This window comes from Eptatretus burgeri, chromosome 7 (genome assembly GCF_056783735.1).
Source record: "Eptatretus burgeri isolate ZD-2024b chromosome 7, Ebu_testis_v1, whole genome shotgun sequence".
In the NCBI taxonomy this organism is placed as follows: domain Eukaryota; kingdom Metazoa; phylum Chordata; class Myxini; order Myxiniformes; family Myxinidae; genus Eptatretus; species Eptatretus burgeri.
In genome coordinates, this window is record NC_140967.1 from 25,811,995 (window position 1) to 25,834,650 (window position 22,656).

The 22,656-nt window shown below is 43.1% G+C and overlaps 1 protein-coding gene across 2 annotated transcripts in view; it reads right to left on the reverse strand.

Annotated features, from left to right (window-relative positions):
• Positions 1-9,078: 9,078 nt before the first annotated feature.
• LOC147022850 (2-Hydroxyacid oxidase 1-like) overlaps positions 9,079-22,656 on the reverse strand; it is an 85,681-nt gene continuing 72,103 nt past the window's right edge. For both annotated transcript variants that reach the window (XM_085887736.1, XM_085887735.1), the window contains one exon: positions 9,079-11,964. In XM_085887736.1, coding sequence (XP_085743862.1) covers positions 11,906-11,964 — 59 coding nt within the window. In that variant the 3' untranslated portion in view covers positions 9,079-11,905. The remainder of the gene's footprint in view (positions 11,965-22,656) is intronic.

Genomic DNA, 22,656 nt, shown 5'->3' on the forward strand with positions numbered 1-22,656 from the left:
GTACCCAAAATTCTTTACTTGTTCATATATTCTGTTATATTAAGCATTGATGTCCCTTGCAGTCTGCATCCTTCCTCCAGATTTCCCTCTCCACACACTTCATCTTCCTCCAGTTACTCTCTTACCCCCAACAAATAAATTCATTTTAAACATAAACTAAAAAAAACCTTAATTTCTCCTGCCCCCCAACCCTTAGTTTTTCATTCCCTCTTCCATTGCTCCCTTAATTATTCATTCACTTTCATTCCCCCTTAATTATTCATTCCCTCTTTCATAATACTCATGCGCTTATCTGCGTAATTTAGATTCTGTGTGCTCCTGTGCACAATTAGGATTAAATTTAGTAATCCAGAAGGTACAAACACTGTCCTCCATATATACATCTCCTTTTTTTCCATTCCAATCTCCAACCAATTGATCAATTTCTTTCCTCCCGTTCTTCCACTTCCGCTGCATTCGTGCTCTTCCCATTTTCCTTCCTTCATTCCTTCGTATGCAGGACAAGGATGCGGGCAGCATCATTGGCTGAGGGCATGGCTGTGCCTCTGATACAATGCCCTCTACTGATAATTATGGCAGTAAATTGTAATTTGTTCAGGGTGCCGGCTATAGCTCGCGTACTTATCACGAAGGATGCAGTGGGATCTTTAACATCCACAACGAATGCCAGCATATGGGACGCCCATTTAACGTGCACCCGAGAGATGGCACACACACATCGATGAACCACCCTTCCTGTGAAACACCGGGATGACATGACAGTTTATAGCTGTGTCAGGATTCAAACCCAGGCTAGACAGCCGAGAGGCAAGTGCGTGTCCCGCTAGGCCATCCTGTCAGCCTTGCCCCTATATCCATAATTGTGTGTGCTCTACCGGCCTTGAGATTCAATGACTCCATCTCTGAGGCTCTTTCTTCAGACAGGAATTCTCTGCCGTCCTCCCATCCCAGATGTCTCTTTGAATGGATAGAGACATCAATCGTCACCATGTGAGTTGGCTGAGAATCAACAGTCCATGTTATTGCAGCCAAGTTATTTTGCAAAACAGTTGTTCTTACTCAGTTCGTATGTTTTCCATTCATATGCCTTCAAATGGCAGTCATTCTTTGTTTTATGTAGTCATGTCGGAATATGCCTCGAGTCCATCCTACTCCTCCTCTTTGCTCTTTCGACCGTGTCCTTGTGGAATAATTCTCATCAAAGCAATGACATGCAAGGTGGTTTGGCTTGCAAATGTCACCTGTTTTCACCAGAACGGTACCAAGTCTGATCCACACAACAACAGATAAAAGTAAAGCGATGGAATGCATCATTTCTGCAGACCTCAGACATTATCTCTTCTCCAACTCTCATATTTGATCACCAGTTCAGTTTCTGCCCTTGATGTTCCACCATGAATATGTTGTTTATTTTAAGCAAACAACGGATGGATGTACTAACTCCAAAACAAGAGTTCTGTGCCATCGCTCTGGACATCTCTCAAGCGTTGAGTAATATCTGGCACCCAGAGTTGCTTTCTGAAGTGTCTGCAATTGGTATTCAAGGACTCCTCCTTGAATAGATACCAAATTTTCTCTCCATGAGCAAAACGAATGGGTTGCTCTTTATCGCAGTCTCGTGATCTCATTATTGAGGGACGGTAACATTTTATGGTTGACCTTCCTGCTCTCCATCAATTAACTCTCTGCTTCCCTGGGGAATCCTCCATAATGTTTTGCTAATGGCTTCACCCTGTGCACAACAGTCCACCACTTCTGAAAGGGAGGCTGTTGCAGCACCAGTTTCTGCAGATGTGGAAAAAAGAGGTCATTGGGTTGTGATCGTCTTTAAATATATCTTTAAACAAATCGTCTTTAAATATAGGAAAATATTATGCTCTCACACTGTCCATCCACATTGATCAGCTTTTGAACCGCACAGTTTACTTCTCTGGCCAACTATTGGCACAGTCCCTGGGGCTCCTAGGCCTCAATCTGTCACATCTCATCTTTGATGGACTGTATCTCCAACTGGCCTCGAAGGCTTGCCGATGCCTTGGTGCCTTACTCAGAGTTAAGTCTATTCTGAGCCACTTGGGGCTCATTCGTGTATAAGGCCTTCATCCAAAGTACCATGGAGTATGGGTCCACACTCTGGGCTGGTGCAGTTGCTTCTGATCTTGCTCCCTGAAAGCCATCAAATCCAAGGCTCTTCATTTTGTTTGGATCTTTTGGCAGGAGGCCAAGATTCAGGATTTTATTTTCACCCACTGCAGGCAGGCTGGTGGACTCTCAGTTTTCTATCTTATCACTTCTGGTCTTGCCTCCTGCGCTCTTGTCCTCCAGTCCTCCAGTCCTCCCCAAGCCTATACAGGGAGAACTTGTTCAATCAAAATCCCACATCTCATTACCATCCCCAATTCTAAGCTGAATGCTCACCTCCTAGGCTTCATGTCTCAATTCTCTCATCTATGGAACAGACTCCCGATGTGGTTTTGTGCCTCCACTCCAGTCCCATCATAACCTCATGGTTTCTCCCTTTCTTCTCCTTCTCCTTCTCCTTCTCCTTCTCCTTCTCCTTCTCCTTCTCCTTCTCCTTCTCCTTCTCCTTCTCCTTCTCCTCTCTCTCTCTCTCCCTCTCTCTTTCTCTCTCTCTCTCTCCCTCTCTCCTTCTGCTACCCCCTTTCCTTTCTTTGACTCATCTGCTGATGTGCAATATCTTTGTCTCTCTCTTCCCTTTGATCCCCTGTAAGTCTGTGAACCTCCTGTCCTCTGCCATTTTTCTGCTCCATGAGCCTTGGTTTCTGTGTACAAAAATAAATAAATAAAGGAATAAATAAATAACCAGAGTTGGTGTCAAAGCCACCCAATGCTCGCCTGCTTATACATTTATCGTTTTTAAAAGACTAGCCTAATAATTAATATTTTTTTTATAATTCTCTAACAATTTTTTTTTTTGGGCGGGGGGGGGGGGGTTGGAAATCACTTAAAACATGTAGAAATGCAAAAAAAAAAACATTTCTCTAACAATTTTTTTGGAGAGGGGGCGACCAAGTCCAAAATCTAATGGCATGATCCTTGGACCTTACCTAACCCCCCCACCAAGTTTCGTCGAAATCCTAATCACTTAAAACATGTAGAAATGCAAAAAAAAGAAATCGAAATTTTGTTGAAAAAAAAGAAGTTGCAAACATTTTTTTTTCTCTAAATTTTTTTTTTTGGGGGGGGGGGGGTGGAAATCACTTAAAACGTAGAAATGCAAAAAAAAATTCGCAAACAATTTTTTTGGGAGGGGGGACCAAGTCCAAAATGTAATGGCATGATCCTTGGACCATACCTAACCCCCCCCCCCCCACCAAATTTCACCGAAATCCGTCGAGGAGTTTTTCCGTAATACAAAAAATTTAACATTTTCACGCTCACGCTCACGCTGGGGGTATCGCTATAGCTCTCTGTTCTTCGAACAGGTGAGCTAAAAACGAACTGCATAGAAATTGCAAGGGAGACCAAGAAATACAACAAACATTTACAATTGGAAGTTGTCTGAGGTTCAATAAAATCCTTTACAGAGCCATTGGTTAATGATATGATAGTCTGACAACCTGAACATGTTCCACTACATTAACTTGAAAATATCACAACATGGTTATCGAAACGTGATCCTAATACGAAGAAAAGAAGGACACTTTGGGCACTGGGATGGCCTCTGTCTGACTTTTGATACCCATGCTTAAAGGGATTCCAACTAATGCGACGCATGTAAAAATACACAGGCACACAAATTCAGTATAGTATGGAATGTTGTCGCAGCTGGGAGTCTGTTAAATGAGTTAGCACTGTGAAATGGATAAGGGCAAAAGAATGTTACTCCAAACCTTCACGACCAATTTATGTAGAGAGCAATCAAGTAGAGCGCAGAGTGTAGTTCTCATGGGCCTCAATGCTCAGAAACACGACATTGAGGAGGAGGAGAATGTCAAAGCACATTACCATGGAACACCCAAACAAGAAGTTTGGGAAATAGAATCGGGGTACTGGGAAGGCAAATGTACAAAATTGGAAACGATGGACAGGCTCGGGTCAAGCAGTTCAGCAAGGGACAAAATTCAACATGGTCTGCTGTTGTTTTGCTCTTTCTCCCTTGGTCATCATCTCAAAGTGTGGTCAAACATGGGGCTCTGAGTGCAATCTTGAGGTGCTCTAAACCTATATTATAATCCTCCAGCAAAGGGAACTATGATCGAGGTAGGACCAGATTCTTGACCATATAAGGTCCAAAATGGGTTGGTGATAGGTACCATCAAAGTTGTCCTCAACAGCCATGGATCTTTAGGTTGAGCACACCTCCTTCCCCTCCCCCACCTCTTCTCTTCTCTTCTCTTCTCTCCTCTTCTCTCCTCTTCTCTCCTCTCTCTCTCTCAGGGTCAAAAGGTGTGGGCCAACACCGGTCTCCAATTGGTGCCAACATGTTACTGCTACATGAAAAAGGCATTAACACTTCTTTATTCCACTTACAACCTTGTTCGTACCTTTGGAGAGTCATCAAAATTCCAGAAAGGAACTTCAAGAGTGAACCTATTACTCCACAACAGGTTCAATCTAGTCCGAGCACAAGAAGTCTGGAAACGAAAGTAAAAACACGACATCAGACAATTCTTCAGGATTCATATTACAAAACGACAAGTCTCATGGACAGTGTATAACTTACCAACCTGCCTCTGATTGTGTTGTCCCGTTTGCTGTAAGAGGGTGACCATTACCATGCGGTAAAATGACGTAATCAGACGGCATGACTGACCGTCATCTCAGTTTCTCTTTCGCTTCACTTCATTGCATAAGTCGATTGTCGCACTGTGCATCGATGCTTTTTCCCACATGCAAGAAATTCCACCAAATTAAACGATAAAGGTCCAAACTCGAAGGGCATTTGGTAGAGCGCATACCTCCGCCACGTAATGCCTGATCCACGAGAACATCTCGGGCCCAATACATTTTTGAGATATCATCTTACATAATCGTTTTTGACGCCATCTCCCGATGGTGAAGAATCACTTTTAAAATTAAATAACTCTCGTATCCAGATCCGGATTCGGATCTTCGCCAAAAATCGAATCAATTCATCGTGATCACACACACACCCAACCTGTCCACCAAGTTTCATCCAGATCCGTCCACGACTTTTTGAGATATCGTGCGATACATTAATTTAGTCTGATCAATGGTGAAGAATCACTTTTTTAAAATTCTAGTTGTCGTATCCGGATCTTCATCAAAAACGAATCAGTTCATCCTTGTCACACAACCAGCCTGCCCACCAAATTTCATCCGGATCCATCAACAACTTTTTGAGATATCCTGCACACAGACAGACAAACAAACAAAAAGAGAGGGGTGAAAACATAACCTCCTTCACCTTCGGTGGTGGAGTTAAAAACACTAATGCCATAGGCTTACCGACTAGTGGTGGAACCTTATTTTGTTGTTGGTGGGGACCAAGAATGTCTCCACTCCATGTTGGCTCACTTTGACTCTGGCATGAAACGATGGATTCAGCTCTCAGCCTCTCACCACGTGTCATAATCTTTTACAACAAATCAACTCCCTCCCTCTGGTATCATTCCAGGAGCTTTGTTGCAATAGCCACACCAAGTTTCCTTTTGATAAAACATGATGTTACACACTAAGGCTTTCAGCGGTGCTGCCAATGTGTCCAAAATACGAGAGGTGGTCAATTAGCTCCACAAATGAGATACTGTAACTCGCAATAGTCCAAGAAAAACAAATGTTTGTATATTTCTTTTCATTGTACAAGTGGATATAATCGGTAAGGTTTTGAATGCCCCACTGAATTCAGCTGTGACAAAATAAATCAGCAGTGATGTGAAGACGTCACCCTTAAAACTGCAACCTCGCCTGGTGATACTCAATAATGGTAAGTGTCCTTTGACAGTTCATAAAACAGATCAACTGGATTTTTTTGGAAATGGTGAACCCAACATCTGTGTGTCGAGTTAACCCAGTGCTTTGGGTTAATTGCCAAGCAGATCTCAGCATGCTGAGCGAAAGCAGCACTCCAAAGTTCCCGATATAACCGCTGACAAGGCAGGCGGTGCGTTCACACAGCACATTGCTCCTCAAGTCGTACTCCACGGACAGGCCTGGCGTGAGACGATCCCAACGCCATATTGAAGGCAAGCCAGGCAATCAGGCTAAAGGGCCTCTGTCCACTATAAGAATTGCATGCTCTGTGGAGAGATTAAGGAATGAGTTTGGTAAATAATTTTGACGAACACTTTCAAGTGGAACCTCTGGGAGTCGCAAGTGCTACTTGGTTCTTAATGCTGACAGGTACATTCATTTTCATTTCTACCCAAATGAATACATTTTTCTATAAGTATGCTTTGAAGTTGTTCATTCCAGGAAGGTGACCGCGACCGGCTAAAGGTTAATGAACAACAATCTGAAATCTGTGAGTGCGTGTAGGCCTGCTATTTCATCTGGCTCTTTTGCCAGTAGAGTGGCACAGTTGCAGATTTGTCACTTTTAGCACTGCAGTGGCACCGGATGCATATGCACATGATTCACCGATCATTGGCAGCACGCAACTGTTCAAAGGAAAATGCCAAAAACTCGGGCCAAAAACAGTTCGCTTTTCCGAGAAGTTTGGTAGCATGAATGGGTTGGAGTTGTTGGTCATGCTTTTTATACCGTCCTCAGCAAAGGGAGACGGCGTCGAGGGAGAACTTCTCGGCCTTGACTTCATGCACATGTATGATGTGGGTGGATCAATCCACCGAGATCTCAATGTGCCCTCACTTTGACCCTCAGTCTGGCCAGTGCTTCAGCTCTGACTCCTTTCGTGCTACTCTCACCAAAAGGGTGCCCCGACATCATTAAGAACCAATTGGGAGTATTCAACCGATAGAAAGTAGTGTGATCGACTCGAACGTCCCGGTGCCGTCAGACGTCAGAATGTGCCGAAGTGCACGACGCGATGCAAGTGACAACACGGGGTGAAAGAACACCAAAAAGGAAGTGGAGTGGAATTTAATTTTCAGTATATTAAAAAAAAAATGTCACCAAATATTTGCCATCGTTGGTGTCATTATATTATCATCATCATCATCATCATAATCACCTGTACGATAAATCTGAACAGAACTCAGTTTAAGTATATACCTTTGGTTCTATGCATCAGAGTGAATAATGCTTTGACTCTCAAATAAACACAACAAGGAACTTTTTCAAAAAGGTCAAGAGATTACTATGCATGGTCAGATAAACACAGTGAAGAATATTCAGAGCATCTGGAAAGATAAGGATATACCTCTCTTACTTACTCCTGAAAGCAAGAGATCCCCCCCCCCCTTCCTCTTGCCACATAGGGCTCAGAGTCATGGATGATGAAACAAAGTGATGAGAATAGAGAAAAAATAGATGTTTGAAATTTGTAACTACAGAAAAATGGCCCAAGACTTTTGTAAAGCAACAAAAAAAAAAAAAATACATTAAACGTGTGTACAATATGATTGGTTGAGAAAAGAACAAGTGAATGGGTAATGCAGAAAGTTGGAACACAGAGTATTATTGTGGGATGTGATCAAAAACACAAGATGACTGAGAGCGGGAAGATGATAATAATAAAAAAAAAACAACAATAACAAAAAAACAAAAAACAAAGGCAATCATCTCGGGAAGAATTCCCTGCAAGGTAATTTGAAACACCCAAGCGTAGTGCAGACACACTCTGTGCACACCGAAATTGATCTCTACGTTCGTTTGAACTGATCTTTTTCTTTTTCTCTCCACCGTTCAAATTAACCATAAATTTGCATCATCATCACATTTTCTATCATTAATAAATCATTAGGATAGTCAAAAACATCAAAAAACAACAATTCCAGCACTGATGCTTTTAGAAATGCACTTGTGTGACACGGACGCACGCACGCACGCACGCGCACACACACACACACACAACGATGCACCATTAACTGGCTCTCCTTTTCTTCCAACCAATTCGGTGTTTTATCCAATTTTACTTCCACGAGAGGTGCTACATTCTTGGACTTCAACCAACAACATCCCAAGCAGTACATCTCATATCAAGTGCTTTATAAGAATCCAAAATTCTGCCATTGAAAGCTTCTGCCACGAGTTTTGATGTGTGTAAGTAAATATTTAAGAGCGGACTGAAACAACTCGACTGTTTTCACTTTTCCTTAGCTTGGCCATCGTTTCGAAGCCATGGTTAAAATGGCTCGTTTACATCGGAGGATGCCCCCACCTTCAGTAGTTGCCATTACCTTACAGTAACAATGGTTGTTTTGTGGACGAGAAAATAACTGACGTCCCAGTTTGGGGCATGGATTTGTGGTCTTGTGCACCATCTGCCGGACATTTCTACGATAACCGAGAAAAATCAATGGGCAGGTGAAAAGATGACGAAATTGCTTTGGAAGATGCAGGAGCTGTTTTTCTGATAAACTAATTTATGAACCATGAGGTGTTAGAAATTGTGAGCCAGTGGTACTAGATAAGACTAAAGGTCAAGGGGAACCACATTATTCAGAGCGGGCTGATTTGGAACGTCCATGGACCAATTTCAGCCGAGTTCGGGTTCGACCACTTCAAACCAAAGCTGACCCAGGTCGTACTGGGAGACACCTGAGCTGCGATGCACCACGAGAGCGGCTTTCCCACCGTCATGGCACAAGAGGGCACAGTGGCGAAGTGCACTGTGGGCCGTCAGCAGGAGCGACAATGTATCACCGGAGGAACACTAAGTTCCACGACACCACATATAAACAGAGTACAGTGAAAGTATATTACCGCATTGTGTTTTTGCATTCACTGTGCCAGTACCATGATCCTTATTTCAATGCCAATGACAAATTTGAGTTGAGGCTGCAGTCGCTCAGCTTGGTCCAAGAGGAGAAAGGAGTTGACAGTTTCAACGGAAGCCCCCATTGTTAATTTTCAAGCGTGGCACTTACAGAGTATATGCCGAACATCCGGAGGTTCACGGGGATCTGATGGGGGGATTTGCATGCAGATTTACTGTCAGCATAGCAGAACGCACGATAAAACACAATATGGTATTGTTATCATATTTTATTGGAGACACAAATGACAAAAATCAAGTTAATACGAAGCAGCAAAAAAGAAAAATTAAATCCTTGTTACAATGTCTGATGCGATTTACTGTTACATTTACTGGGAAGTAAAACTCTCAGAGACCCAACTCCTTCGCAGTGTCCTCTTGAAAATTAATGTGGCGACGTCAATATAATGTGAGAAAGTGTAAAAATGAAAAATCGTTGTGTGCTTGCTTTGGAACCATTCATCTTGGATCTATAATTCCAGCAATCTCTCTGTGTGTGTGTGTCTGTCTGTCTGTCTGTATGTGTGTGTCTGTCTGTATGTGTGTGTGTGTGTATGTGTGTGTGTATGTGTGTGTGTATGTGTGTGTGTATGTGTGTGTATGTATGTGTGTGTGTATGTGTGTCTGTCTGTCTGTGTGTCTGTCTGTCTGTCTGTGTGTCTGTCTGTCTGTGTGTCTGTCTGTCTGTCTGTGTGTCTGTCTGTCTGTGTGTCTGTCTGTATGTGTCTGTGTGTCTGTCTGTATGTGTCTGTGTGTCTGTCTGTATGTGTCTGTGTGTCTGTCTGTATGTGTCTGTCTGTCTGTGTGTGTCTGTCTGTATGTGTGTGTCTGTCTGTATGTGTCTGTCTGTCTGCCTGTCTGTCTGTCTGTCTGCGTGTCTGTCTGTCTGTCTGTGTGTCTGTCTGTCTGTCTGTCTGTGTGTGTGTCTGTCTGTCTGTATGTCTGTATGTGTGTGTGTGTGTGTGTGTGTGTCTGTGTGTCGGTCTGTGCATGTGTGTGTCTGTGCGTGTGTGTCTGTGCGTGTGTGTCTGTGCGTGTGCGTGTGTGTCTGTGCATGTGCGTGTGTGTCTGTGCGTGTGTGTGTGTGTGTGTGTGTGTCTGTGCATGTGTGTGTGTGTGTGTGTGTGTGTGTGTGTGTGTCTGCGACCGCCGTTTCTTGAGAACCACCGGTCCGATCTGATTGAAACTTGCCAGGTATATTGCTGGGGACCTGAGGATGTGCCTTTTCAAGGTTTTATATTAATTGGATAAGAGGTTCCCAAGTTAAGGCAATTTATTTATCGACCAATGACAAGACACGGTGCTTTGACGTCACTATTGATGTCATAATTATTTATATTTTTTGCACGATTGAGGTCACAATTCTTCTTCTTCTTCGTTTGGTATGACGTCACAATCGATGCTGGGGACCTGAGTATGTGCCTTTTCAAGGTTTGATATCGTTCTTCATCCGTTTCAGCTGTTTCCCAAGGGTTTGAAAGCTGTTTTTTCCCCAAGGTTTGAATTAATTGTTCAAATTATTAATTAATCCCAAGGTTTGAATTTTCCCAAAGGAAAGAGCTGTTTCCCAAGGGGTTGAAAGCTCTTTTTTCCCAAGGGGTGAATTAATTATTGTGCTTGGTAGACATTTGTGAATACATTTACAGAGAGAGGGGCGAGAGAGGAGGGGGAGAGAGGGGGGCGAGAGAGAGGGGTGAGAGAGATGGCGTCACAATTCAAGAGAGGGCGAGAGAGGAGAGGCGAGAGAGGGGACGGGAGAGGGGACGGGAGAGGGGTCGTGAGAGTGGGGGGGCGAGAGAGAGGGGCGAGAGAGGGGCGAGAGAGAGGGGCGTCACAATTCAAGAGAGGGGCAAGAGAGGAGGGGGCGAGAGAGGGAACGGGAGAGGGGGTATGAGAGGGGGTGTTAGTGGGGGCGAGAGAGAGGGGCAAAAGAGAGGGGCAAGAGAGGAGGGGGAGAGAGGAGGTGCGAGACGAGGGGGGATAGAGGGGCGAGAGAGGGGAGAAAGAGGGGGGGAGAGAGAGGGGGGGCGAGAGAGAGAGGAGGCGTCACAATTCTTCTTCTTCTTCGTTTGATATGACGTCACAATTGATGCTGGGGACCCGAGTATGTTTCCCAGGTGTTTCCCAAGTTCTGGCCATTTATGATACGGTTGGTCCGATCTAACTGAAACAATTCCCCAATCCAGTCGTTGTTTATGAGAGCGAAGGAACGAAGCTGCACATACTGGCACGCACCTACGGGCACGCACTAGTACATTAAAATACAATAAGAATGGCGATTCCACCCTCCACCCAACCAAAATCGATGACATCTGCTCCTACGTGATGAATACATATACCTGTGGGTGGCTGTGCGAGATCATCCGTTTGTGTCCATTATGCTCCACGTTTTATTTCTCTGCACAGAAACATGGAGAAATGCTAAATATTTTTGTGATTGATAATAATTGATGGAAGTGAAGGAATCAAGATCTCTTTGCGGTTGACGGTTTGATCGAGTTGATCGGTTTTTATAATTTAACACTTCATTGTGTAATCGTCCCATTTTCACCGATTTCAAACGCATGTGGAGCAATAAGATAAATTATTTAATTTCAGTAAATGAGCCATCTCTGTTCTGGAGGATTGCAATTAGCTTATCGCTCGGCTATTCCTTTATACTCGAGTCATAGCGAGAAAGTTATTTGGACAATTGAGAGGACAACAGCTAGGGAAATGGAAACTGGTGAAAGTGGGAAATTTACATCTCACATGTGCACCGAATGAGAGGAAAGTTGAGAAGTTCCAAAAAAACATTAATGTAAGAGGGAGGAAAGGAACGGAGGTAATGGAGAATGCACGATTAAGGTGATTTGTTGTGGGGAAGGGAGTGGGTTTTGGTCGTTTTTGTGTCCCTATTATTCTCAAGATGTTATATCATTTGACCATGAAACAGACATGTGATCTTATGTCGGCAGTAAATCTGCATGCAATGAAGACTCATGAAAATACACGTCTGGCCATGTTCTTTGTTTGCTGTGTGATGAACACAAGTTCTGCACATCAGAGGTACGACGTCCTGGTAAGGAGGTCCGGTGTGATCTCTTTCACTGTACGGCAGCCTGTGTGCATGACGTGTGAAGGGGAAGGTGAAGGTGGAGAGAAACAGGAAAGTAATATTTTGATAAAGATGTGTATGCCAGAACAAGAAAAAAAAAAAGCACGTCCAACAAATGCACCTCACAAATTAAAATGGCATTTCATAATTTGCCTCTTGATTTAAGAGATCACAAGTATATACAAGGCAAGGTTGACACAGGAAGAGGTGCAAAACACCATCCACTCTTGTGTAGTGCCCACATCACATTTTTGAATTATTAAATCTCATTAAGTTAATATATCCATTCATTTAGCATTCTTACTGAACAAAATGACATCTGCATCCAACCAGAGGACATCCATACATCCCTTTGTCTCCTGTCATTGTATATTTATATTTGGTTACTGTTCCAGTGCAAAGACTGGCCCACCAAATTATTTTTCTATTGGACTTCAACAGGGCTCCAATCCCCAAAAAGCAGTTTACAGGAAAGAAATACAGATAGTCTAGTGCAGGCAGTAAGGCCTACGTCACATTTGCTCTACAGCGAGGATACGGCGGCCGTACGCCCTCTGAATTAACAGAAACGTGCGGCGGCCGCAGAGAAATTGAGGTGGCCTCAGGGAGGCCCTACGCCGTTTGGCTATATTTTACAGGCCGTAGGTCGCCGTGGAATTATAGCGCGGAGTTATAACTTTTTTCATTTCTACGTTCGCCATAGCAATTCAACAAGCCAAGCTATGACGTAGATGTGTTCCACGTCGACCGTACGGTGGGCTTGCGTTATTCGAGTGGCTGCCATAAGCTCTTCTCAATGAAAAATGAATTTTCCCAACCCCCAAAAAATTACGGCGGCCGCACTATTTCCACGGTCGCCGTACGGTGGCCTTGCGGTCTGTGTGACTACCTGCGGGCAACGCAGGGTCAACGCACGGTTCCCCTTTGCCCGCCGTGCGTCCTACGTACGGCCTCCGTGGCAGTCTGCGTCGACCATGCGCTACCGCTAGAGATCGGAGTATAGGTGTTTGCCGATACACAGTGGTGCCCCCAGAATCCCAATTTAATTTGTTCCAGGAGGCTGTTCGGATTGCAAAAAAGTTCGGATTCCAAAAATATTTTCCCAATAAGAAATCATGGAGTGAATTAATCCGTTCGTGGACACAAAGAAAACCCACTTTCAAGACACTTTAAACTGAAATTCCCCACGTTTAAGGTAAAATAGGATGAGTAAATGACCTTCGGTGGCGGTGTATTGTATGTAAACTGGTACAATCAACACATCCAACGGTCCACACAGGCTCGAGCTCCTTCATGGGTTCCGATCGCTCGCGCACTCTGCGAGAGCGCTGCCCCCGGGGCAGCTCATCAAACGTGATGCCCCCAGAACCACAATCACTTTCATCAAACGCATCGGGCTGACGTAATCATGGATATTCCAAATTACAACTAGTTTCGCTGTGAAATTCAATCATTGCCCGACAGTCCGTCACACCACGTGATCGGATTGTTTTTTTGTTATTAAAACACAAGATGATTAAAAAAACAAAAAACAGCACAAATCAAGGTGAAAACACGAGGTAAGGCCTGTCACATTTGGCTCGGCGGCCGGAGGGTCTACAAAATGTACGAGCACTAGAAATTATAAAGCGGCCGCAGTATTTCCATGGTCACACAATGTAGCAGTCACATATGTTTTTATTTTTCAGGGAGCTGCACGGCGTATTTATAAATTGTGGAGACCGAAAACGTGGGGGTGACGTACGGTCTTTGATCTTGATACCCACTCCAAGGGTAATTTCTCATGGCACCTTCCCCCACCCCACCCCCGGTCAGCACGAGCCATCTGCTGCTCACTCCACCCGATTGGCACGGGATGGTGGTGCTTAAATAGCATCGAGCTTGGTAAGCTTGGCGGGTCCAATGGGCAAGGTAGCGGAAGCAGAACCTCCCCACCCAGATCCACCAACTCAACTGACCTCTGTGGTTATGATTAATACGACCCGTCAGGTTCAAACCGGGAAACTGGATGACCGACGGCTACAACAGTATCTTCCTTCTTATGTTACCCAGAATTATCCTCGTTTACTTTATTTGCCACAGCGGCCGTGGGGTCTCCAAAATCTGTGGCCACTAGCAATTATACGGCGGCCGCAGTATTTCCACGGTCACACAATGTTGCAGACACACATGTTTTTATTTTTCGGGGAGACGCACGGCGTATTTAGAAATTGTGGAGACCGAAAACGTGGGGGTGCCGTACGGTCTTTGATTTGATGTCGCACGGTGACCTTCGGGCGTTCCTGCAGCGGCCATAGAATTTTCAAGGCAGACGCAAGGTGCCCGCAAGGCGACCGCAGGGGGACTCTAAGCCGAACGTGTGGCCAGACGGACGGTAACGAATGGGTTAATTATTATTATTATTTTTTTACCAGTTCTTTTGTTTCGGCTTGTCGAATTTCTACGGCGAACGTAGAAATGAAAAAAGTTATAACTCCGCGTTATAATTCCACAGCAACCTTGGAAATACTGCGGCCACCGTATAATTGCTAGTGGCCGCAGATTTTGGAGACCCCACGGCCGCCGTGGCAAATGTGGCCTAGGCCTAAGTAAACAAGGACAATTCTGGGTAACATAAGAAGGAAGATACTGTTGTAGCCGTTGGTCCTCCAGTTTCCTGGTTTGAACCTGACGGGTCGTATTAATCATAACCACAGAGGTCAGTTGAGTTGGTGGATCTGGGTGGGGAGGTTCTGGTTCCGCTACCTTGCCCATTGGATCCGCCAAGCTCACCAAGCTCGACGCTATTTAAGCACCACCATCCTGTGCCAATCGGGCGGAGTGAGCAGCAGATGGCTCGTGCTGACCGGGGGTGGGGTGGGGGAAGGTGCGATGATTGCCGTGACAAATTACCCTTGGGGTGGTTATTACTTGTTACCCTCAAGAAAACAACAGAGACCAGAATTCACCCATTACCAAGTGAGATTTATTTAAAAACAGGCAAAACACATACATACATACATCACAATGTCACCAGTTTGCCTCCGCCCACATCATTACGTTATTATGCATACTTGTACCAAGTTTGATTTAAATCCCTGAACAAAGATTAAAAATATTAAATAATTCTGTCTGCCACACCATGCATCCAAACTGGTTGAAATTTAAAACTTATATTTCACATGTCTACTCAATCGTAACTGTGACGTTTCACTTCGATTGATGAAGCGGTTCAAGAGAAAGATTTATGTTTTTAAAGAATTTTGTTCAAACCAATATGGCTGCCAGACAATGAGACATTAATTATCCGTGAACACCTTGGTATCCCCAAGGCTTGGGGGAAATGCAAGTGAAGTTTCCCCTCGATCTGTCAAGCCATTCTGGAGAAGAAGATTTTAAAAACATTTATTCTTCAAAAACTCATTGCTGCCAAACCATGTGACCTATGACATCATAGGTGGAGAACTTTTTGTTCCTCATGGATAGGTGATCATACCTGTAATGTTTCGCCTCAATCAGTTCAGCCGTTACAGCGAAGAAGATTTTTGAAGGTTTTATGTTAAAAAGAATATGGGTGATCGATGACATCATCAATTTTTTTGCCAATTACAATTTAGCCCGAGATGACCCTCAAAAAATTTCACACTGATCGGATAAAGTGTTTGACATGCAATTATGATGTCATAACGAAGTCACGTATGAGATTAAAAATAAGGACAAATGTGTCCAAGAACAGCGTCCTTATATTAAGGTTTTGTCGGCTAAAAAAAAAAAATAATAATAATAAAAAAAACAACAACAACTTCCGATATTTCGTCACGTGCCTTGATTAAGCCAATAGCGAGACCCGTCATAGTGTATTTACGTATTTACGAAATATAGTATATTTACGAAATAAATAATGTATTTACGAATTTACAATACATTAAATGGAATAATCTTTAAATAGTAACGTGAACTTTTCGAAACTTTAAAGCAAATGTCCGAATATATTTAAAAGTTCATGATAGACGCTCTCAAAAGGCACCGCCAATGCGAGGATGTGTACATGTGCTCAGTATTTAAGGAGATCCGGATCCTGTATATAAAAGAGCCGAGTCCTAATATAAAGGTTTTGTCTTCACAAGAAGAACAACAACAACAACGCCGAGCGTTCTTAGAGCAGCGTTCGCTACGCGAGACGCTACTAAAAATCACACTTGCTTTCCTTGGGTTGTACTTCACAAGTGCCAATTTTTTCCATGGAGTGGTTTCGGAGACACAAAGGTCCAAAGTTTATCTTTCTTTCCAAAATGGCTGCCACACCACGTGACCTATGATGTCATAGTTATCACAAAAACATTCTACATGAGCAGTTGCATCTATGGTGAAAAATTCATGAAATTTATATGGTGAAAAGCAAGACCATGCCGCCCCGCTTCGATCGGACGCCTGCCCCATGATGTCCTCTTTATCAAATAAAATTCAGAATGGGTGGCGATTCACATCTTTGGAGTTTCACGTTGATCGGATAAGGTTTTATTGTCCAACATGGCTGCGAGACCATGTGACCGATGATGTTGAAATTTTAAACAAATATTCCCCATGTCGAGTCGATCATACTAAAAAATATTTATTTCTCTGAAATGACAGCCTTTTGATGGGAGACTTTGCAGTGATGATCCACTACTATTGCTGCAAACATTTTATTTAACAATAACATTAGCCACATGATGTGACAGCCATGTTGGTTTAAAGGAAACCATTTAACTGATCAATACTATGCTTTGCAGTTATGATCCACTGAAATTGCTGCATACATTTGACTTAAAATGTCGTCATCAGTCACGTGGTGTGGCAACCACATCGGTTTCAAGGAAGATATAAAAAAATTATATTTTGGAAACCGCTATCGTGATCAACGCGAATCTATGCAGTTGTGATGCACTGCCCTTGCTCCATGTAATGCAACATGTTTCATATTGATCTGTTAAGCAGTTTTGGAGAAAAAGGTTTTATAATTTTTGGTTTTCAAACCAACATGGCTGCCAAACCACGTGACCTATGGCATTGAAAATTTGGACTCTGCCCAGGATTTGGTAGAGGATTATGTATGTGAAGTTTTATTTAGATCGGATAAGGTTAATTGTTCTATCCAATATGGCTGCCACACCACGTGATCCATGACATCATCACTTCCACACTATATACAGCTATATTGTAAAATGATACTTGGTAAATTTTGCTTCGATCCGGATAAGTAGTTCCACAGAAAACATGATGTAATATTTTTCTTCAATCCAATATGGCCGCTAAACAACATGACATCAATTATTCTTAAACACTCCAGTATCCCCAACTCATGGTGAACATGTCTGTGAAGTTTCCCCTCAATCTGTCCAGCCATTCTGGAGAAGAATTTTGAAGGTTTTAGGGTAACTCCAAGATGGCTGTCAGACCATGTGATATATGATGTCATAATTACCAAACTTTATTCAGCATGGCAAATCGATCATTTGGGTGCAGTTTTACTTCGATCTGGAAAGCGCTTCTGGAGAAGGTTTTTCCTTAAAAAAAACAAAAACAATATGGCTACCAAACCACGTGATGGATGATATTATAATATTTTTTTTCTGTGTTCACATCTTTCCCAAAGTGAACCACAGAAATTTTCATACTGATAGGATGCAGCGTTCTACACATCGAATTTTCACCGGGATACCACTTCACCAATGACATTCGATTCACTCATATTCCCCATGAAGAGTAGTTGTGAGATGCCAAGTTTCATTTTTTTCCATGGTGTGTTTTAGGAGATACAGAGGTCCAAATTTTTCCCGTTTTTCCAATATGGCTGCCACCCCACATGACCTCTGATGCCATAATTATAATAAAATTCTGCATGAGTAGTCGCATCTATGGTGAAAATTTTGTGTCAATCGGATAAGCGGTTGCAGAGAAAACAGAGAAAATACCCGTGGATGTCCATGCGTACATGCGTACAGACGGATGGACAGATAGACGGACGGAAGGACATCCCGAAAACATAATGCCACGAGCGACTTCATCACTAAAGGCATAAAAAGAAACATTTAAGACAGATAACGGAGGACAGAAATATCGACTAAAGGGTCAAACGGGTTGATAGCGAACGCAGTGAACTTCATACTTAACGCGTGCACATGAGAATAGGAAACAACAACAACAACACAATACCTTGGCAATTTGGAATCCGTGTCGTTGGCTATGACCCTTTTGCTTCCGGTTTTTTTCAAACGCTGTGCGGTGTATAAACACGATTGGGTTTTATTTCTATCTTGTGAATATTACTTAATGCGTGCACATGAGAGAATAGGAAACAACAACAACAACACAATACCGTGGCAATTTGGAATCCGTGTCGTTGGCTATGACCCTTTTGCTTCCGTTTTTTTGTTTCCGGTTTTTGCATGGGGAATGATGCATGCCGGGAGATAAAGGCATCGTCGGAGACATGAAAGACCCAAATATCAGACATGGTGTATATTTCCTCCACTGATTTTAATAAAGATATCTCCCGCATCATCAAAAAATAATTTTTAATCGTGATTTACGTTATTTGATCGCTGATCCCGAATCCAGGCCGAAGTAACCGGAAATTGCGTATACAGTTGTGAACAAGTTATAGGTAAAGTCAGAAGCGAATGTAAGAAGAATTCTACGTTCACTTCTCGTATTTATTTTTTTAGATGAGATCCTGTTCGAGGCGGTGTCATTGTGAAGGTAATGTTGAGGTAATATTAATTTTTTTAGATGAGATCCTGTTCTAGGCGGTGTAGTTGTTGTTGTGAAGGTAATGTTGAGGTAATATTTTTTTTTTCAGATGAGATCCTGTTCTCGGCGGTGTAGTTGTCGTTGTGAAGGTAATGTTGAGGATTTTTTTTTTTCAGATGAGATCCTGTTCTAGGCGGTGTAGTTGTTGTTGTGAAGGTAATGTTGAGGTAATTTTTTTTTCAGATGAGATCCTGTTCTCGGCGGTGTAGTTGTTGTTGTGAAGGTAATGTTGACGTAATATTTTTTTTTTCAGATGAGATCCTGTTCTAGGCGGTGTAGTTGTTGTTGTGAAGGTAATGTTAAGGTAATATTTATTTTTTCATAGCAAAAAGACTGTTTAATTTGATATATTTAAGAAGCGAATGCAAGAAGAATTCTCCGTTCGCTTCTAGGCTTTGCCTATTCCATATTAATTTTAGACACACACAATCAGAGAGCGTAAATGTCTTTAACGAGACAAAATAGTGACGCATATCTGACATGACATTTAATTACTTATTCGCTTATGCTACACATGAGTCATTTCCACAACAATACTCTGCACTGCTCAATCCTGAGGCCATTCAATACCACCCTAACCTCCAGGGCTTCAAAAGTTGGCAGCACACCACTATCTCATGTGATGCTCCATCCCAACCTGCGATCTTTTCTACCGCCATTGATCCTCCCTAACCCAACCCTCTGACTTGCAAGTAACTGTTTTCTCTCTTTTTTTCTCGTTTTGAGTCTGTCTGTCTCTGTCTCTCATTTCTTCATTCATTCCCTTGCTTGTTACGTCAACCTGTGGCCACTCCTGACCCCCTGTCATGTTGCTCTTCTGTGAGTTTAAATTTTGTAAAAAATAAAATAAAATAAAAAAACTAAAAATGTTATCAGTTAGTTTTGGTGTCTGAGAGCCAAACGTTTATTTCCATTAGTGATGGAACATCTGTAAATGAGACAATCCCAGAAGAATAATCTACATGTTTATAAAATACTGTGTAATTTGTCTGTCCCCCTTCATAAGGACATTTGAGTCGGGTTCTAAAGGCCAATCTTTTAACACGACTATGTGTTCATTATGGTCTATTTTTAAGGGGGAGAAAAAAAACTCTAAAAACATTTTCCATAAATGAGTAATTAAGTCTCTTCGATTGGAATTGTAGTTGGTGACTTGCAAATTGAGCCTCAAACGTGATGTACAGAAGTGTTTTTTTTATAACAACAAATACAAGGCAGAGGGAGGTGAAATTCGCTGCACATGATGTGCAACGCGTGCAGAGTAAAATGAGTGTTCATTTACGTCCGTAGGATGTCTAATAAATAAAGAATACACAAGCACACCTGATGCTAGGCCGAGGCTTCAAACTTTGGCCTGCTCACGAGGCTGTACCGTCGAAACGAAACTTCCCAGACGATAAAGAAAATGGGATCACATTTGTACATGGAGCATTCTAAAACAACACTTCTTGCTACGACATCATATATTCCAGTCTCCTGAAATATTTTGTTGCCATTTCTACAATCCATCATTTTTCATGGGCTTTTACACCAGTTCTCAATAACACCTTGATATATTTCACTATGAAGGATTAAAAGTTCTTCTATTTCCTACATCACTTTATTGTTAAAAATTTTACAACTTCTCAATCTTAGTGGTAGAAAATGTAACTATATCGAGCTGAAATAGTAATGAGGATAATGGTGTAACCATACATTATATACGTGGAAAGTATTTGTTTGGTGTGAAGGTTGGGAGTCATGAAGGCTCCAGGGATGGAAACTCTTGAAGGGGCATAAGGCAGGGATTGCTGAGGACTTCGGATCATGAGTGATGGAGGTCCTGGTGGTGGAGACCCTCGTCGCTCATCATTAATGAACCTCAGGGGAAAGCAAGATGGAGGGAGGGGAGAGTGGGCAAAGGCTTGCCATGGTGCATTGGTTCGGTATAAAACCCTGGAACTGACGGGAAGCACTCTCAGACAGTCCTCTGCCGCTCTGTTGGATCAGTCTGTGTCTGAGGCTAGTTTAACAAAATATAAATATTCATGATCTCCCTCGCACCATCACTCTCTGTAACTCGGACCAGCTGGCTCGGACTCTGCATCCAGTCACTGGCTCACCATGATTACACAGCCCATTGTCTGGCTCCTGCTCTTGACCTTGTGAAGACAAGGCAGTGCCATGCATGTTCTACTACAGTTTCATGCTCTTCTCCACATGCCTTTCCCTCTATACTGCTTGGTGACACACACACACACACACACACACACACACACACACACACACACACACACACACACACACACACACACACACACACACACACACACACACACACACACACACACACACACGTCCCAGGGGCACTATAGGTGGTTACTTTGTGTCTTGTGTAAAAGGGGAGTGCTGAGGAATGTGATAATTTGGGGAAGAAGAGATCATGACAATGGATAGGGGTGGCCTGAGGTAGTGGTAAGCAGCAGTGTTGAAGCACTTGAGTGAAGAATGGGACTGAACAGAATGGGGAAGTTGGTTCTACAGGTGAAAGAAAAGAGGAACAAATGTGTGGAGGTGAGCAGTGAGCCTAGATTTTGTGAGTTTAACAAGAAAAGGGTTAGTGACAGACCGTGTGCACTCTGCAGAAACCCGGGAGAGACAGAGAGAGTCAAGAGAGGGCAGAGGGTGCAAGGCCCAAAAGGAGGTGGAAAGATTTACAGACAGGCCACCAATCTGTCTGTGATCCGAAAGTAAAAGGCGTAGACACTCAGCTTTATCGTGGGAGATCCCAATGATTTTGAGGATCTTGATTTCCATAGCATCAAGAAGGGCAGGGTGTGAGGCAGCGGCACCAACCCAAAGGGGAGAGCAGTACTCCATTGAGCTGCGAATGAAGGCCTCGTAGGTCGTCAACACTTCTGATTGGCCTCGGAAAGATCTTGCACGACGGAGGATGTCAAATAAGCGGCTAGGTTTTGAGGCCATCTTGAAAATATGGTTTGCCCATGAAGGATCATGATTAATAGTGAGACCCAAAAGTTTGAGTGACTGAACCTCTTCAAGTGGTTTGTTTAGGAAGTAGATGGGAGGGTTTGCCAGACAGAGTCCTTTTGGAGAGACAGGGTGTGTGTGTGTGTGTGTGTGTGTGTGTGTGTGTGTGTGTGTGTGTGTGTGTGTGTGTGTGTGTGTGTGTTTTATCAGAGTTTAAATAAATATTAGACCATCTTTTGATTTTACCAAGGTCTGCAGAGAGGGATGAGGCTGCTGCCTGCCTGAAGGATGATAAATGATATGGCAGAGGGTGGGATCATCAGCAAAGAGATAAGCAGGATTTTCCAGGGAATCGGAAAGATCATTGATGATTATGAGGAACAAGACTGGGCCCAAGACACTGTCTTGGAGCACACCAGCCTTGCCAGGGAGAGGAAATGAAAGGATCCCATTAAGAGAGACACGCTGACTATGGGAATGGAGGAAGTCGGTGATTCATGAGAGGAAGTGGCTCTGAATGCCGAATAAAGCAGAAACGTTTGAGATCAAGGCAGGGTGCCAGTCTACATCACATGCTCGATATATGTCCAGAGAGATGACCCTGATCTCATGTCTGAGATTGGGGAGGGGAGAAGCATCCATTGTTGGGAAAATAGAAGCAGCATGTTCAGGATAGACTGAGCAGGTCTGAAACTGAACTGATGATCAGGCCATTGGAGAATGGAAAGATTTTGATGTCAACTTCAATGATAGATTCCATGGCCTTGCTTATAAATTAGAAACAAGCTAATAAGTTTGAAGTGAAGAGGATCAATTTTTGCACCTTTTTTTGCGGATTACGGTGATGTTGGCTAACTTCCAGTGATCGGGTGAAATTTACCAAGAGATAATGATCGGGTGAACAGAGCAGAAAGAGGATGAGCAAGAGCAACGGAGCAGGTTTTTTTTTGCTGTC